The sequence below is a fragment of the Rhineura floridana genome, chromosome 4, assembly GCF_030035675.1.
Source record: "Rhineura floridana isolate rRhiFlo1 chromosome 4, rRhiFlo1.hap2, whole genome shotgun sequence".
NCBI lineage: Eukaryota > Metazoa > Chordata > Lepidosauria > Squamata > Rhineuridae > Rhineura > Rhineura floridana.
This window is the reverse complement of record NC_084483.1, coordinates 58,493,381-58,512,627: the sequence shown is the minus strand read 5'-3', so window position 1 is coordinate 58,512,627 and position 19,247 is coordinate 58,493,381. Positions and strand designations below refer to the sequence as shown.

Here is a 19,247-nt window from a genome sequence, read left to right as displayed (position 1 = left end):
ATTTTTCAGAAAGACATAAAACATTTTCGAGGATTGATATGATTTGGATGTCAAAAATTTTAGCGAAGGATATTTTTAAAATGGATATATTACCAAAAACTTTTTCGGACCATAATCCTGTGATATTAACTTTAAAAAAAAAAAATCTTGGATTTAGATGGAGACTAAATGAATCTTTATTACAGAATGATAAAGTAGTACAAGAATGTAAGAAGAAATTAAAGGAGTTCTTTGAATATAATTTACATAAAGGAACAAGTGAAAATATTGTTTGGGATACAAGTAAGGCATTTATGAGGGGATACTTTATTAAATGTAATTCTGAATTAAAAAAAAAGAAACAACAGAAAATGCAATTAATTTTGGAAGAAATAAAACAAAAAGAGGAAGAATTGAAAAAGAATCCAGCTAAAGTTTCTATTGTAAATCAAATTAAAATGTTACAGAAGCAAGTATCAATGTTGACAGTTAGAGAAATTGAAAGGAAATTAAATTTTGCTAAACAAAGGACTTTTGAATTTGCAAATAAACCTGGGAAATGGTTAGCATATAAATTAAGAAAAGAACGTCAAAAAAATATTATTTTAAAGATACAAGAAGGAGATGAGACGCTGACAGACAATGTAAAAATCAAAAAGATTTTTCATCAATATTACTCAACATTGTATAAGTGTCAAGAAATTCCATCTGAAAAAATAGAAGAGTATTTATTTAAACAGAATTTGCCTAAAATTACAGATTTTCAGAGACAAGTTATAAATGGCCCTATTACGTCAAGAGAGATATCTGAAGCTATAAATAAAATTAAATTAGGAAAGGCACCAGGACCAGATGGGCTATCTGCAATGTATTATAAATGTTTGGAGGAAGAACTCCTGCTACCTTTACAGTCTACAATGAATTCTATTTTGCAAGAGGGAAAGATACCGGATAGTTGGAAAAATGCTAATATAACATTAATACCTAAAGAGGACCAAGATTTAACTAAAACAAAAAATTATCGGCCAATATCTCTACTGAACAATGACTATAAAATTTTTACAATGATTTTGGCTGAAAGATTGAAAATAATATTGCAACAATTTATTCAGGAAGATCAATCAGGGTTTTTACCTAAAAGACAATTACGTGACAACGTCAGGAATGTTTTGAATGTGTTGGAATATTTAGAACAACGAAATGATAAACAAGCAGCTCTGATTTTTTTAGATGCTGAAAAAGCATTTGATAATTTGAATTGGAAATTTATGTTCCAGGTTTTGGAGCAAATGGATTTTGGAGACAACTTTATAAAATGGATCAGATCGATTTATACATCACAGAAGGCCCAGATAATTGTTAATGGAGACTTAACGGATTCATGTGAAATACAAAAGGGTACAAGACAGGGATGTCCATTATCTCCCCTTTTATTTATTCTGGTTTTAGAAGTGCTGCTTAGAGATATAAGGCAAGATAAAAGGATTTCGGGATTAAAAATAAAAAAAGAAGAATATAAATTGAGAGCATTTGCTGATGATTTGATAATTGTACTAGAAAACCCTTTGGAAGGAATTCATATACTGATGGACAAATTAAAAGAATTTGGACCTTTAGCAGGATTTAAGATCAACAATCAAAAAACAAAGATGTTGGTGAAAAATTTAACTTTAAGGGAACAGAAAGAGTTAATGGACAAGACAGATTTTACAATAGAAAAAAAGTTGAAATATCTAGGCATCATCATGACAAATAAAAACTCAAAGTTGTTTCACAATAATTACGAAAAATTATGGACAGAGATTAAGAAAGATTTGCTAAGATGGGATAAACTACAACTGTCATTAATGGGTAGAATATCTGTGATAAAAATGAATGTATTACCGAGAATGATGTTTTTGTTTCAAACAATACCTGTAATATCCTCTGATTTACCTTTTAAACAATGGCAAAAAGATATTTCTAAATTTGTATGGCAAGGAAAAAAACCAAGAGTTAAATTTAAATTACTTCAAGACGCTAAAGAAAGAGGAGGACTGGGATTACCAAATTTGAGACTTTATTTTGCTGCCTGCTGTTTAGTCTGGATAAAGGAATGGATCTTATTGAGGAATAAAAGACTATTGGATTTGGAGGGCCACAATTTGAAGTGGGGATGGCATGGATATCTATGGTATGACAAAGTAAAAGTAAATGTAGACTTTAATAATCATTTTATAAGACGTCCTCTGTTGAAAATATGGAATAGATACAAACCAAGGTTTTATTCGAAAATACCATTATGTGTCTCAAGTCAAGAAGCGTTTTATAGAAGAGAAATGTCTGGAAAAGAGAAATGGTTAACTTATCAAGAACTATTAGAAAATGTACATGGAGAACACATAATGAAAGAGAGAGAACAATTGATAAAGGAAGGATATAGTTTTCATTGGTTTGCCTATTTACAATTGTTAGAAAGATATAAAATGGACAAGAAAATGTATGGGTTTGAAATAAATAAATCTGATTTTGAAATAGGTTTGTGTACAAATGATGAAAACATAATTGCAAAAATGTATAAACTTTTATTGAAAATGGATATGGAGGAAGAACAAGTAAAAGAGTGCATGGTAAAGTGGGCAAAAAATTTTGGTCATAACATACAAATGGATCAATGGGAAAATATGTGGAAAAAAGGTTTGAAATTTACATTATGTTATAATCTTAAAGAAAACTTTTATAAAATGATGTACCGTTGGTACATGACTCCAGAAAAGCTGTCAAAAATGTATAGTAATGTCTCTAATGTTTGTTGGAAATGTAAACAACAAGAAGGATCTTTTTATCATATGTGGTGGTCATGTAAAAAGGCAAAATTATTCTGGGCACAGATAGGCAGGAAGATGCAAAAAATTTTAAAAATAAATATTCAGTCAAAACCAGAATTTTTTTTATTGGGCTTTATGGATAAACAAATAGAAAAGAAATATGGAAGAATAATATTATATATGATTACGGCAGCAAGATTATTATATGCACAAAAGTGGAAAATGGATTCAATACCAACAATGGAAGAATGGCTATTGAAATTAATGGACTTAGTAGAAATGGATAAATTGACGTGTTTACTTAGAGAAAAATCGACAGATACATTCCTTAAGGATTGGAAGCCTCTCTTAGACTTTTTGTCGAAAGATCAAAATAAAATGATGATACTGGGATTTGATGATTAATTAAGACAGCTTATGGAGAAAAGGGATTTTGTATGTATATATATTAAGGGACAGGTTTGATGTATATTATATACTTATAGCTGATCTGTGACAAATCGGAAGTCAACCATTTTATTTTCATTTTTTGTTGTAATATTGTTATGTTTTTTCTTACTTTGTTTTGTTTGTTTTTGGAAAAATTTGAATAAAAATTATATAAAAAAAAAAAAAAAGAAAGAACTCCTATAGACCACAGCAACCCCGCCTCCCCATCCTTCGGTTCTACCATGATGCTGAACCGTATACCCAGGTGGGCAGAGCTGGGAAAGAGCAACTCCTCCCTGATCACCCACCCAGGTCTCGGTTGTACACGCCAGGTTGGCAGCCTCCTCCACAATTAGATCATAAACAAGGGAGATTTTATGGTGGACCGACCTGGCGTTTAACAACAGCACATGGAGATCCGAAGGCTGACTGATAGAACAACCAGCAGTCCTGGGGATGTGAGGAGAACCGGAACAAGTCACAGACACTGCCAAGCCTTCTCTAGAGGATGGGTAGGATTCGGACAAAATGAAGAAAGAACAATGTCCTGGTTGCAATGGAAAACTGAATTGACCTTGGGACGGAAGGCAGGATCAGTTCTCAGCACCACAGAGTCCTTGTGAAAGACACAGAGATGGCGGGCAGAAGACAATGCGCCCAATTCCGAAACTCGTCTCGCAGAGGTGATCGCGATCAGGAACAGGACCTTGAATGACAACAGGCGTAAAGGCACAGTCCTAAGTGGTTCGAACGGAGGATGTTGTAAAGCCTGCAGAACCTTCGACAAACTCCATGAGGGAAAGCGGTGGAATACAGCCGGTGAGCGTAGAGCAGTTCCCCTCAGAAAACGTTTGATGAACGGATGCGAGGCAATAGTAGCACCAGCAGAGGAAACTGAGAGAATGGACGACAGAGTGGACGCATGTCTACGTAAGGTGTTGGGTCTAAGTCCCATCAGGAAGCCCAATTGCAGTATCTGTTGTATTGTGGCCTGGGAAGGATCGAGGCAGTGGGACTGACACCATCTGGAGAATGCCACCCAAGTATGTTGATATATACGGGTGGTGGATGGTCGTCTCGAGGCCAAGATAATGTCAATAACAGTGTCAGATAGGCCAGCAGACCTTAAATGTCCCCGTTCAAAAGCCACGCTGTTAGCTTGAGCCAATGGGGATCCTGATGTAATATTGGGCCCTGGGATAAGAGGTCTGGCCTGACCGGGAGCGTCCAAGGATCCGTCACTGACATGGCAAGGAGATCCGAGAACCACGGTCAACAGGGCCAAAATGGTGCTATCAGAACCAGCTGGGACCTCTCGCGTCATGCCTTCCTCAAGGTTCTGGCTAACAGTGGTATTGGAGGGAAGGCGTACAATAGGCCACGGTAGTGATAGGGCATCCACCGCTTCCGCTGTCGTGTCTAGGTATTGAGCGAAGTACCTGGGTAGCTGGCAATTGCGACTGGAGGCAAATAGATCGACTGAGAAGACGCCGAACCGACACTGGAGAAGATGGAAAATGGATGGATGAAGTTTCCGTTCTCCTGGAAAGACTTGTTGTCTGCTGAGCCAGTCTGCTGTCACATTCCAAATTCCTCTGAGATGTTCTGCTTTTATGGATTGCAGATGTTGCTCTGCCCAGTCGAATATGAGGGAAGCTAGGTCCTGCAGAGGACGGGACCTGGTCCCCCCTTGTCTGTTTAAATGAGATTTGGCACACGTGTTGTCCGTTCGAATGAGAACATGGTCCAAGGGGAACAGAGACTGAAAATGGAGCAGAGCTAAGTGGACAGCCTTCAGCTCTAGCCAATTGATGCTCTGGGTCTGTTCTGCTGTGGTCCAAAGCCCCTGAACGAACTGGGAGTTGCAGTGGGCTCCCCAGCCGAGGAGACTGGTATCTGTGGTGATAACAGACCTGCGGGGATCTCTGAACGGAGTGCCCTGGGTGAGATGTTGGACCCTCGTCCACCAGCGGAATGAAAGACGCAGTGCGGGGCTCAAGGGGATTGTTCGATGATTGGACCTGGCAATGTCCTGCTGAAATGGTAACAAAGCCCACTGGAGTTGGCGCGTATGAGCTCGCGCCCATGGCACAATATGAATGGTTGACACCAACATTCCGAGAGCCCTGGCCAGAAGCATGACGTCTGCTGTTGCGTGGTGCATCAGAGACTGTGCGATGTCTGTGATGGCAGTTATGCAGTCTGGAGACAGGAACACCATCGCCTGGAGGGTGTCCAACATCGCCCCTAGATGTTGTAGGCGTTGGGTCAGTTGGAGATGGCTTTTGTCGAAATTGACTAGCCAGCCGTAGGCCTGCAAGACATGGAGTGTGAGTGTTAGATGGTGATGAGCCAGCTCCCTGGAACTCGCCCGTATTAAAAGATCGTCCAAGTAGGGGTAGATATGGACCCCTTGAAGCCGGAGGTAAGCCACTAGTATGAGTAGCACCTTGGTAAATACTCGCAGGGCAGATGAGAGGCTGAACTGCATCGCTCGATATTGAAAATGCTGGGGGCCGAAAGCAAACCGAAGGAATTTTCTGTGGGTTACGCAAATGGGCACATGGAGATACGCTTCCTTTAGGTCAATAGAAGCCAGGAAGTCTCCTTCGTGAAGGCTTTCTGTAATGGAGTGGAGGGATTCCATTTTGAATCTGCGATACTTGAGGTCCAAAACCGCCCTCCATGACAGATCTCGTTTGGGCACAGCAAATAGGAGGGAGTACACCCCTTCCGACCTCTCTGTTGTAGGGACTGGCTCTATCGCCGCTATGTCCAAGAGATGATGTATGGCTGTCTGCATGATGCAGTGCCTGGCTGGTGTCCTTGGACAGACAGAGGGGTGAAATCTGTCTGGCGGGGTTGCCCAAAACTCTAGTGCATAGCCATAACAAAAAAGATCTCTGATCCAGGCGACCTGAGTCAGCTGCAGCCAATGGTCTCCAAACAGAAGCAGTCTGCCCCCAACTGGTATCGCATCACTACTGTCTGTGCTGGCGAGACCCTCCCCTATATGATGATGTTGAGGTACCTCTGCGCCCCTGGTACTGACCTCTGCCTGGGAAACGTCTGTTCCAGACTTCCCTGGAGGGACGGAAATCATAGGTTCGGAAGTCGCGGCCTCGTCCTCCGGGCCGTGTTCCTCGAAAGGGCTGGGTCGTGCGGTATGAGGTGAAGCGTCTGAAGGGCCTGCGATCAACGTTCCTGACAGTGGCCAGGACAGGCTTCCGAGCATCCTTGGGGTCAACAAGCACTGCCTTTAGGGCTTCCTCGCCGAAGAGTAATGAGCCGGAATAAGGTGCCCTTGATAAATTAACTCTGGCTGTAGAATCCGCTTGCCAGTGACGAAGCCAGAGGGTCCGACGAGCGACTACCTGAGCTGCCATAGCTTGTGCTCCCAGCTGACTTGCGTCCAAGGTGGCGTCAGCCACAAAAGCCGCTGTCTTGCGCAATTTCATCAGTGACCTCCTCAGAGAAACAGGATCGGGATTAGGATCATCTAAGAGGTCATCCAACCACATCATCGCTGCCCTGGAAAAGATGGAAGCTGATGCAGAGGCTCGCATGGAGAAAGCGGTGGCCTCATGATTCTTGCGTAAGGCAAAGTCCAGCCTCCGCTCAGTGGCGTCCTTTAAATGTGAGTCTCCTTCCCTCGGCAAAAGGGACCTAGAGACTAGACTGGAGATCGGCTCGTCTATGCCAGGGACAGCCAGTCTGCTTGTAAAGTCCGGAGCCAGCGAGTAAAGTCTGTCGGCCAGAGCATTAAAACGGAGTGATTGTAATGGATGAGACCATTCGTCCTTGGCCAGTTTAGCAATAGGATCTGGCACAGGAAGGTAGTGCTCTGCTGGCGTAGGGGATTTCAGGACCCTGGCCCCCTTGATAGTGGCAGTGGCAGCTGCAGGTTGTGTAGATTGGAGTCCAAGGGTGTTCAATACTCTACGAGCAAGGGGCTGATAATCTGAGGCATCAAACAAGCGATAAGAGGAATCCTCCTCATGCTCCGAATGATCACTCCATTCGTCTCCTTCAGCTTGTACAGCAAAGTGTGACTCCTCCCCACAAGAAACGTCATCAACAAACCTGCCCCTGGCAATGTCAAAAGGATTTGGAGAGCAGGATAGATCTGCCTCATTGCGTACATAGTGGTCCACACTGCGCTGAGGAATGGCGGGGACTTGTGACGGTGGCTGTGTTTGAGTAAAGAACGACAGCATGTCTTGTAGTTGTGATATGAACTCATGAGACAGCTGCAGCCCCGATGAAGTAGACGGTTGCGCTTGCAGAGGCGAGTTTATGGACGGCTCAGCAGGCTGTGAAGATGAATAAGCCCTAGGTGGTAATATGGGGGGAGGGTGGCTGGCTGCTGGTTGGTCAGGAAACCCAGCAAAATCCTCCTCCTCGGAGGAAGCAGTGGGAGAGTGAAATAAATTCGTTAACTGTTCCTGGCCCGCCCCCTCGGGAACCGGAACAGAGACATAGCGTGGTCGCTTGGTTGTGCTGTGGCTGGATGGATGTTTAGTTTTGGCAACAGCCTTGGTGTGCTTATGCTTGGCCGCCTTAGATTGTTTTGGCTTGGTTGCCTGAGTTGTAATTGGCTGTTCCGCCATCATATTTTTTTTAGGGGTTTCAGTACACGGCCACGGATGGGGCAGAATGTACAGACCCAAACAGGCTCAGTACACAGCCACGGATGGGGCAGAATGCACCTGCTGAGATGGCTAAGTACACGGCCACGGGTGGGGCAGAATGTATGATTTCAACAGCAATGGTACACGGCCACGGATGGGGCAGAATGTACAGTATCAGCAGCCTTGGTACACGGCCACGGATGGGGCAGAATGTACAGTTCAAACAGCTTGCACGGTATTAATAGCCTTAGTACAGGGCCACGAGTGGGGCAGAATGTACAGTCCAAACAGCCTTGGTACACGGCCACGGATGAGGCAGAATGTACAGTTAAAACAGCCTTGATGACACAGTAAAAGATGAGACTGAACTGGTTCAAATAGTTGCAGTAGTCCAATAGTTGCAAGAGGCAGCAGCAGTAGCAGATTCAGTAGAGGAACCTATGTAGGTCTATAGGATCCTATTTGCGGCACACAAACAAAGGGCAGATCGCGCTGTGGGAGCTGACTTGAAGCCTTTGGCGTTGCTATCCACGGCCCTTGTAAGCTAACCCCCCCTTTTCAGTAGTGAATAGGCTAAACAGAAAGAAAGAGCGGGAAAAAAGGGACAAACAAAATGGCGCCCGCAAAAAGAGCGGGAATTTTTTTTAATCAAAATGGCGGAGGGAGAGGAAGGAGCAATGGTGGACAGTGAGGAGCACCAGCGAGCTGAATGGGTTGAACAGAAAAAATAAATGCAAAAGAAACGGCCTCAAATACACTCTACAGCCGCGGGGCTGAGAGACGCAATCGCGGCTTTGAAAGCCAGGTAGGAAAGACTCCGCGAAGGAGGCAGGGCGGTCAGCAAAATCCCCGTAGCCGTGGGTAGTAGCAGGGAAACTGGGAAAAAGCTGCAGCCGCAGACTCCTAGACACCGTTGCGGTGAGAGTTTTAAAGCCGCGGAACGAGTCGGGAGAGGCCGAGCAGCCCAACTAATAAGAGCCGCTAAAAGGGAAGGAAGAGGAGCTGCAGCCGCGCAGGCTCCTGGCGGGGGGGTTATGAAGGAACTGCCTCGTAGAGAAAAGCCGCGGCAGTAAACGAGAAGGCGGCAATCCAACGAACAAAGGGACCAAGGAAAAAAGGAAGCCGCAGCAGCGGGCTCCTGGGGCAGGCGGCAAGCCGCAAAGGTACGAAAGAAGCGTCGGAGTAGATCAGGAAGCTGCAGCCGCAGGCTCCTGGTATAAGGCAGCGTCCGCCGCCTGAGAAAGAGGGAACCGCAGCCGCGGTCTCTCTAAGGCGCCGTTAGGCCAAGCACTGGGGAAAAAACACGGGCCAGGGAGAACCCCCCAAAGTAATTCCCCAGAAATAATAAGACAAAAACAGTTTGAGACAAGACAGAGGGAAGGAAAGAAAGTGGAATACACACACAAAACCTCCACACCCTGTCACACAAATACACAAAAACTTATCTAAACGCTAGCTATATATCCAACTTGCACGGACGAAGGCAAGAATGAACTGGAGAGTGGAAGGGGCCTAACGCCCCTAGTCTTGACTTCAAAAAACATTCTTGCCTTCAGACGATAGGTGGAGCTGTAACCCGCTTGATGGCAGTCCTCCTATGGAAAATAATTGGAAAGCCTCTTACAAATCCAGAGATTTCTGATTAGGATTTTGCATGTAGCTATCCATGTGTGACTTTCAGTGAAGTCAATATAGTGTACATATGCAAAAGTGCACAGAACTTGACTTTATATATACACATTGATAGTAAAATCCATACAGACAGCAACATAATAAAATACAATTTAAACCCAGACATCTGGGTCAATCTCCCATAAAAAAATTTTACACATAATTTCAATATCCTTTACAACATACATGCCTAATCCAAGGGTGGTTTTGCATGCAGGAATTTCAGCACATACAAGGACCTAAAAAATATAGAACATGGACTTTGCCATTACTTTCCCATTGGGACAGCTCTACCTGAGAATGAGCTTCAGGGTATGGAACTTTCCACAACAGTGAAACAAACAATTCCTTGAATACACTGATGCACACAGAATTTTGCATGAGAGTCATTTCTCTAAAAGTAGTAAGAGCAAGAACTGCAATGTTTGGCAATAAAACACAGGTTAGTTTTAAACTTACGAATAATCTGTATCTGTAAAGTGTAGATCTAAAGACAGCAGGAAATTCATTTCATTAAGAGACTCTTCAATCTAGACAGAAGTTTTGGGAGAAAAATTACATATTATTCCTGGTAATACAAACTAAAGCTTTACCATGTGATCCTATCCTCACTTATTTTCTTTGAAGTATTTACATACAACCCTTTGTTTCTCTGCTACTGCAGGGTGGTACATATTAAGTTGAAATACGATAATAAAATCTGCAACAATGGAATGGCAGATAAAATAGTAAACGGCAATCACCTTTCTTGGTCACTAATGGAACTTAAAACACCTGAATGAATTAGAGAGCCTGGGATTTTATCTGGGATACTGACCATATAAAATGGGCTTATTTTAAGTGTTTACATTCTGTTTGAATGACATGCTGCCGTGCCTGCTTGGCAGGGAGAGAATCATTGCTAAATCTCCTGCTGGGCTCCTACTGGGAGGAAGGGCGGGATATAAATCCAATAAATAAATAAATCCCTTGTTGGTCAAGGCCAAAAATGCATTAACATAAGGAGCCCATGTTTTCATAGCCTTTTGTATGGCAACAGGTATCTGGAGTCGGCCAACCACTGAAAGATGAAAAATTAGGTGGATTTGGAGCATGATGGGAGAGAAGTGGGAGTTGGCTAGAATCAATCCCACCTCTGACAATGGCATATTCCATGTGCTAAAGAGGTAAGTTAATGTACTCCCACTATAATAAATTAAGAGCTCTAAATGACTGGCTCATCCTCTTTCTGCACTTCCCTAGATAATTGATAGACTTCCATCTAATAATGCAACCAATTACATCACACGGCCAGGAACAAATGAGCCCCTGTCAGGAAACACAGATCATATATAATCAAGATGTGTGGCGTGAGGCCATGTCATTCTGTTCCCATGCCTAGAGAAGAAGGAGCATACAGATTATTTTTGTGGTTGGACCCTTGGAATATGTGGATGTTTGTGCATTGAGAACAAAGCAAAATAAAGAGCACATGAAGAACATTTGTTGCCTCAGGACCCAGAGACAAATATCCACCAGGAATCCCAATTCCATTCTGTAGGGATAAGGCATATCACGTAGGTAAGCAAAGGACAAGGCCCAACAAGGGCTTGGAAAACCATGTTCAAAAACAGGCCATCTGCACTTCCTTCATCCCACTCCTTAAGACTCCCAGGAAAAGAGATGGGCATATAGAGCTCTCAAACACCTATGGCCAAAAACTCTCTCTGATTTATTCCCTGCAATTAGGGCCAGCTCTGCATTAGCTAAACAACCTTCCCCTACACAGCAGGTGGTAGCCATGTCTTCAACCGGTGACGATTTACACTAAGGGGGTCTCTCCTGACCAAAAGATCACTAAGGTGAGGAAGGACACAGCCACCTATTACTTATTACCACTGCAATATTTGTAATACTGAATTTGTAGAATCACTGAAATCCCAGTGGAGCTCAAACCTTCTTCCTGGAAGCCACCATGTTCTACAAGGATGATCCCCATTCACTGGGGACATAGGAGATTTCTGAGATTTCCCTGTACTGTTATCTATTCTTGGAAGCTTGCTTGTATCTTATTTATGGAGGGCTATGTTCATACTGGGTAAGATGATATCACCATGCTGCTGCATGCTTACAGACTGCCTTCCTTGCATCTGTAATGTTGGTGTGCTATACTGTGGCTCCCAAGGATGCTCTGGGAGTATCTATCAATACTGCTGCATTAGCATTTGTTTCTACATTTATTGTTCAGCTGCTGTTGTTGCTGGAGCACAGGATTTTGAATATGTTATATGTGCATTAGTTACGGCACAGTGGCCACGTGCATTTCAGAACTATAACAGTGTCTGATAATTCCTCAAGTTATTTTAACAGTTAAGTATATGCAAATGAAATATTACCTTTCTTTCATCCAACAGCATTTTAATTTTGAAGATCATAACATCATTCACAGACACTTCCTCATTTTTATAAAGAATTTGAAAGGTTTTACTGCAAACTACATTGCCATGGACTGAAGCTGGAAAGGCAAGATCAGCACCTGAGGAATATGGATAAGAGAAATCAAAGCTCAAAACATCAAGATTCTGTCTCTGCTTAAAGAATGACAACTGAGACTCATGGGGCGGCCCTGCATTTTAACAAAAGGATATTTGTAATAAAAAGTTGTGTAATTCTGATACTGTACTCTAAGTGGACTAGCCATTCAAACACTTAAAAACCTGCTCTACAGCAAATAAGGCAGGGCACTCATGGTTAATTTAAAAGATAACAATAACATCTGCAAACAAAGAAATAGTGCAAATATCCAGGCAAAGTATACAAGTGATGATGGACCATAACCAATAAGCCACAGGGTTAATGAAAATGAAAATACCAGAGAACCAGAGCAAAAAAGTGCTCTTATATTTGCTTGTTTTTTGCTTTTTCAAAAGAACCACTGATTTTTTTCAGTCACCTCTTAAACACTTGTTAAATCCAGCAGTATTCATATTTCCATTTTGAGTATGAATGCTCTTAAGCAAGATTTCTCTAAGGGTAATGATTTTTGTCAAGATTCAGGTAATCATTTTAAGCAGCCTTCCAACAGGCAACAATGAAAAAATATGTGCATAGGTGGCCCTCGATCTCCACCCACTGTCAGAAGTATTCACATGATTCAAATAAATTACAGCTGTTATGTCAAATTGTGATCCTCTGCTGATGGATACCTGTTTGGGAAAGAAAAAGTATGTGATTTTTGCAAATTCACTCTTTCTCCTGCAGGTGCCTTCCCAGCACCTCCAGTGCTCTGGAGCAAGGTGGAAGGAGAAATCAGCAAAAAAACAGTCCTCTTCCCTAATATATTCCCCAAAATAGCTTTTGCTAGATCAAAGAGTCTTCTATCACCAGAGGGACACAACTCAACTTTTACATTTCTTCAAGATCTAAAAAAGTGAGGTTTTTGTCTAAAATTAATCAATCAACCCATCCATTAAAAGGCAGATGATTACTTAACTAACAAAACTTTAATCAGTTCACATCTCTTATTTATTAAATAGTATTAATTAAAAACTAAAATAATAATGAAAAGATGTTCACACTTACTCGTTGCACGTAATAAGCTTGCTTCAATTTTGTGTGGAATTCTTGGAGGAATTTTCATAGATACACGAATTTGGTAAAAGCTACAATAAACAAAAATATTTCCAAATGAATACTCTTTCATCGTGTCCTTATATTTATATATTTTAAATAATTCTACCCCACTTTCCTACCAAACATCATCTTCAAGAAGGCAATAAAAAACCACTTAATAAAATCAGCAGATTACACTACTGTTAACAGGAACTAAAACAATTCAACACCAATTAAGCAGAGGAGATGGAGAAATAAACCAGTTAAACATATTACACTAGCATAACACCACCAGTCAGATCTGGGTCTCTTAATTGCTAAGGTTTTTTCCTACTCAGATGTGCACAGAAGCCACTGATCCTATTTGGCAGGGATGAAAGAATGGACCTCGTGAATCTGAAAGGGATTTTCTGAAAATCTCAATGTTAAGTTTATACACATGGATTTTCCCCCGATTCCTGTCTTGGTCCTTGATTTTGACACAGGTTTTTTTTAAAAACCCAGTTTAGTTCCATTAGAATTACAAACAATTTTTGCTTATTATATGCATTATTGTATGTATATTATACACATGTATGCACTCCAGGTTTCCTAAAATAATAATCAGCTCATAAATAAATACATATAACAATGCATATGATTGTATATAATACTTATGTACAAATATAGCACTGCATGAGGCTTGACTCTTTCATACATAGTATACATATAATGTATTTTTGCATGTAATTTTGCATATAATTAGGCTTTCTTAAAAAATAAAGCAAAGAAAAACAATGTACAAGCAACTCACATGTAAGCAGCCACTTGATGCAAAAGGTTAACCAATGTGGGCAAAGCTTGATCAGATCTACCACATTCTGTTTCTAAATCCATTTAAAACAGGTTGCTCCTCCAACCTGGCCCCTGATAAATAAACCAGAGCTTGGAAAAGTTACTTTTTTGAACTACAACTCCCATCAGCCCCAGCTAGCATGGCCACTGGATTGGGCTGATGGGAGCTGTAGTTCAAAAAAGTAACTTTTCCAAGCTCTGAATTTTGCCTACTGATACAATGAACCTTATTTTGATGGTCCTGTATTCAGTGTTTTTGCTCCATAATTGCGATTCTCCTTCTGTGAATGTAGGTGAAAATATTGGACACAGCTCAATTAATTAATTCACGCTTCCATTATGAGAAGAAAGTACGGCAGGGTAGTCAGTGGCATCACCAGGTTGGGGACAAAACCTGCCCTTTGCACTGTCATCTGTGTCTAGGTCAAAAAGCAGTTTCTGACCCTAAAGCTGCTCCCCCAGTTGCAGCCCATTTAATGTTTCCAATCATTTGTTTCTGTTCATTCCCCCCCACCTCAAGAGTAATGGAAATCATTCACTTCTAGACTACTACCACAGAATTTTCATAAAAAACATTATTGCTACGATGTAATAAATCAAGTTAAAGTACTTAACCAATGACGTTACTGATCAGACTTCTAATCTATTTTGCTTATTCCATGGTTTCATTAGCATGGAGCCAATAAAATGTTTCTCCTTCTTTACAAATTAATTAAAGTGGGTTTGCAAGCAAGCATCAAAAGTTATAATGTCGAGAAAACATCTCATTTATTTTTCAGGCTTTTCACTGCTAATCCTCAATTCTAGAAAAATTTAGATCTCACAAAATCAACATAATCCACGTTTCACTACACGAACAATACTCAAAACAGGTGGCTTGATATGCAATGAAGATTATACTTTATGACATAAAACAGTTTTTAATAATAAACATTTACCTCCTAATCCTAATATGATAATCTCACAAGAGTTAACTCAGGAAAAGTATGCCAACAAGTTAAAATTCCATTTCTAACCTCTGAAATACCAGGCAAATTCCAACAAGGCATAATGCATATTAAACTATACATGGAAACTATGCTTGAATATTGTGTAAGAACTGCTTAAAGTAGGGATGGAGATATTACATCAATATAATTGATTAAGAAAACTGATTGATCAATTAATTGAATGAACTAATGCTTTAATTCCAGAATAAGACTAAGCCCCTGATATAATCAAAGTACTTAAATGCACAAAGGCCATAATGAATGTACACACATTCCAGCTCCCTAATTTTTAGTCAAAATAAATGTTCCAATTTCTGTGCAGAAGATAGCAGATATTTTGCATTTCAGACTAAAGCCACTATGTTTCCTTCTAGCAAGAAGTATAATTGCTGCTAGAACTGACAATGTTCAACTGATGTCCATTGTCAAGAATACTTTTCAAATCTTCGTATCTCTCACATTTGGAGTAATTCTGGTTTTAGTTTTTAATCTCCTGTAACAGGAAATATTCTATATTTCCAAATGAAAAGACATTAAAAGTGGCCTTTCAAACAATAATTGGTAGCTTGTGTATTAAATGTGATCTCACACATTATTGACAATATGCCCTTCCTTTGATATTCCCATACAGTATCCAAGCCTATCTATACTCGACACAGTGGGGTCCAGAGGCAGTTAGCAGAAGATGGATATCCAATGTGGTGCCCTCCATGTGTGGAGTATAACTCCCATTAGCCCCAGCCAGCATGACTAACGATCAGGGTTGATGGCAGTTGTAGTCCACAACATCTGGAAAGCACTATAATGGCTGCTCCTTACTTACAGGAAGCAACATAACCAAGGAGCAAATACAGTAGGGCCCCGCTTTTCGGTGTTCCGCTAATACAGTGCCAGTGGGGCGATCAGCTGTAGCGTGGGGAGCTCCAGCTGCTTGGCAGCGCTTGGCCCCTGAAGCTCCCGGTGCTACAGCTGATTGTGCACTACAGCTGATCAGCTGTAGCATGGGGAGCTTCAGGGGCCAAGTGCTGCCAAGCGGCTGGAGCTCCCTGAGCTACAGCTGATTGCATGCTACAGCTGATCAGCTGTAGCACACGATCAGCTGTAGTGTGGAGACCGCTGTCAGCTGCAGCACAGCGGCTGGAGCTCCCTGCACTACAGCTGATCGCACTGGAGTAGGAAAAGACAAGCTGTAGCGCACTACAGCTGATCTCCTCTGGTGTGATCAGTGGGTTAGGTTCCAGACCCCTGCACTACAGCTGATCCGCTTTTCGGAGGTTTTCGCTTTTAAGCGGGGATCTGGAACCTAACCTGCCGTATGAGTGGGGCCCTACTGTAGAGCATTGTCTAGGATATCCCTCAATGAAGAGTATACCCACTGTTGTTTTTGGACCCACTTGGTGAATATTTGCTGTCAGTTTGGGTAAGCGGGTCAACCTCTTGGCCTAACTTAATTACTTATACAAGGTAAATCAATGTGGTATATTCCCAGCTCTCAATTAAACAATTCACTTGCTGTGTCTCCTTCAGTACAGAATTTATCACTGCAGTACTGGATTGATACTGTTAGCCAGAGTTGGAGATTTTTCAGCTCAAATTATACTGCCTTACAGAAGTAACATTTGATTTGATCTTACTAGCTTCAGGTAGCTTTTCAGTATCATATCAACATGAAAAGGAATGACTAGCCTTGGTGACTTGTAGGAATAGCCAGAGATAGTTACATGGAAACTGGCAGCTGAGATCATCAGTTGGCAACTGCCAATAACAAGGTAGGTTTTAGCATGTTCTGCTCTTTCATTATATCTGTGAGACTTTCAGTGCTTTTCAGAACAGAGATATCCAACCCAGTATTTTATATCTAGATCTTGACAAGTACAGTCTAGATATAATTCATTTTTTTAAAAATCAGCTAGGCAAGAAGATATTGTAGGTGCCCAACCGAGGGTTTAACATTCAATTTACATATCATGAAAGTCACAACTGCACTAATTCATGTGTCAGCATGAATCAGTGCAATTGTGACTTTCAGCAAAATGGAAAGTCTAATTCTCCCTTTCTTTTTTAAAAAAGGAAAAGATGATCCCATAGAAAATCCAATCTCCAGGGCTAACCCAAAATGCGTGACTATTGCAGAAAAACAACAACCCTGGATCAGATTTGGAAACAAACATGATATTGATTACACAAGACAACTGCACCATAAGCAATGGGAACCAGAATTTCATCTGAAAGGATTGTGGCCACCTTCAACGTCAACATAGTATCATTTCACAAAAAACAAATATGGACATTTGTATTTAAACTCAATAAATACTCCAGATGTGTAAATTAAACAACACTTAAACAAAATTTGTCCTCAATATAACAATTATGAATTATCAATTTTGATATTTAAAAAAAAATTAAGCTAGAAATTAAAGAGTTCTAGAAAGCTGAAATCTAGTTAAGACTGCAATTCCATACGCATTTACTTGAACTTACTGCTGGGCAGGCATAAATAAGATTGCACTGTAAAGGTGCAATTCTATGTACACTTACTTGGGAGTAAGCCCTATTTTCCTCAATTAGAATTGCTTCTGAATTCATGCATAGAGTTATACTACAAAATTCTTATGACTCAACTTATGTCACACAACTGCATCTGTGCATCAAGGTAAGCCTTAAACCATGACATGCATGAGTGAATCATGCCTGCTTCACTTATCTCCGCTCGTGCTGGGAAGAAAGAAACCACAATCTGTAGCCAAAGTTTGTTCTTGGCTTACTGACTGTGGAAAGTGAAAGAAACCATGATCCATGGTTTGGATGTAACACTAAGCCAAGGATCGTGTTTTGTTTCTTCCATGTGTTAGGGAGCAGGCAAACAACTCAGAAACCTGGTTTGCATGTCATTTCTGCAACATGCAAACTAGGTCACTCAAACAAAGTCTGCTCCTTATAGGCTGACAAATCACAACTATGCTCTAAGCACATTCAAATAATATCCAAATTTCAGACAATCACCCCATCTGATTACAGCCCAAACCTAACACAAAATATTTCTCTTCTGTAAAATGTTTGAAGAACTGAGCATCAGTCATTGCCCACTGGAATGTCATCAGCAACTAATAAAAATAAGGTATCGTCCAAGTACCACAAACACAGTCAGGATGTTCTTTTGACTACGCAAAAGATTGCAGTCAGTTCTTCATCTTCCATAGTTAGCAACACACCACAGCAGAAGATGAGTAAATAAAGTATAGATGTGTGAGCAAGGATCTTTATGCAATTACCAACACAAATCAAACTGCAGAAAAATATATAGCTGCTCAGACCCCCTACAACATCCCATTTTCCATAGCCAGTCCAAGAAGCTTTTCCTGCTCCAGCTCAGTGTTCTGAACACTGCCCCTCAAAATAAAGGATTCATATCCATGCATTTGAGAGAACATGCAAACCAAGCTCAAACTATCTTATTCCATTCATGATTGATGCTGCACAGCATAGCACAGAGAATTTTGATTCCTGATTATTTCTTTAAGTGCCCTCAGATTTAAAGTTTTAAAATGACAAATGTTAATAAAACTTTAAAGTGTATTTTAAAAGTGCCTCTCAGTCCCTCTTGCATAGAAAGATGTTTCAAACCACGCAGGCCTTTTCTGTATCATACAAACAATATCCAGTGAGAAGGGCTTCTACACCCTCAACTATAAGGATTTACAATCATCCATTAATCTTCTCCCTACAAGTATTTCAGTAGTTAACACCACCACAATATATAATGGCCTCATTATTGAACAGAAAAATGTTACCTACCCTCTTTGAAACAAATCCACGTTATAGAACTTATGGAGCTCCACAGAGAATTCTACCATTGCCTGTACTTCGCTCATTTTTATGTAGATGCAGAAGTCAAAGAACTGTTGTCAGCACCTTGTTTACTGGAAAGGAGAAACACAAGACATTTGAGATGTACTTAATGTTGATTACTCTCAATTACCCAATCCTGGTATGAACCATGAACAACTTTCCTACTACATAGATCTATGCCCTTAATGAAAATGTTGCATAACTCTTCCTCTTTCACTATGTGCCTCCCCCGACCACAGCAGACAGAAACTGATGCTTCAGCTTCACCTCCATCTTCAAAACGAACAATATATTATCAATTCAGAACTAGTCGCATACAATAGAGAGGAACTGAATTCTGCTTACCTAACGTGCCAATCCTAATCACACCTGCTAGGAAGTAAGCCCCATGAAATTCAATGGGAGCACCTCCAAGTAAAACATGTTTAGGATTGGGCTGCAAAGCAAATTTTCATTCTTCAATTACT

At 41.0% G+C, this 19,247-nt stretch overlaps 1 protein-coding gene across 2 annotated transcripts in view; it reads right to left on the bottom strand.

The window, feature by feature from the left end:
- FAM135A (family with sequence similarity 135 member A) overlaps nucleotides 1-19,247 on the bottom strand; it is a 107,257-nt gene that overhangs the window by 72,335 nt on the left and 15,675 nt on the right. For both annotated transcript variants that reach the window (XR_009762167.1, XM_061623085.1), the window contains exons 3-6: nucleotides 18,727-18,851; nucleotides 13,079-13,158; nucleotides 11,893-12,032; nucleotides 9,977-10,047 (exon numbers count right to left, since the gene is read on the bottom strand). Coding sequence is in view for 1 of the 2 variants with exons in the window: in XM_061623085.1 (XP_061479069.1) it covers nucleotides 9,977-10,047; nucleotides 11,893-12,032; nucleotides 13,079-13,158; nucleotides 18,727-18,803 (368 nt within the window). In the remaining variant the exon portion in view is untranslated. The remainder of the gene's footprint in view (nucleotides 1-9,976; nucleotides 10,048-11,892; nucleotides 12,033-13,078; nucleotides 13,159-18,726; nucleotides 18,852-19,247) is intronic.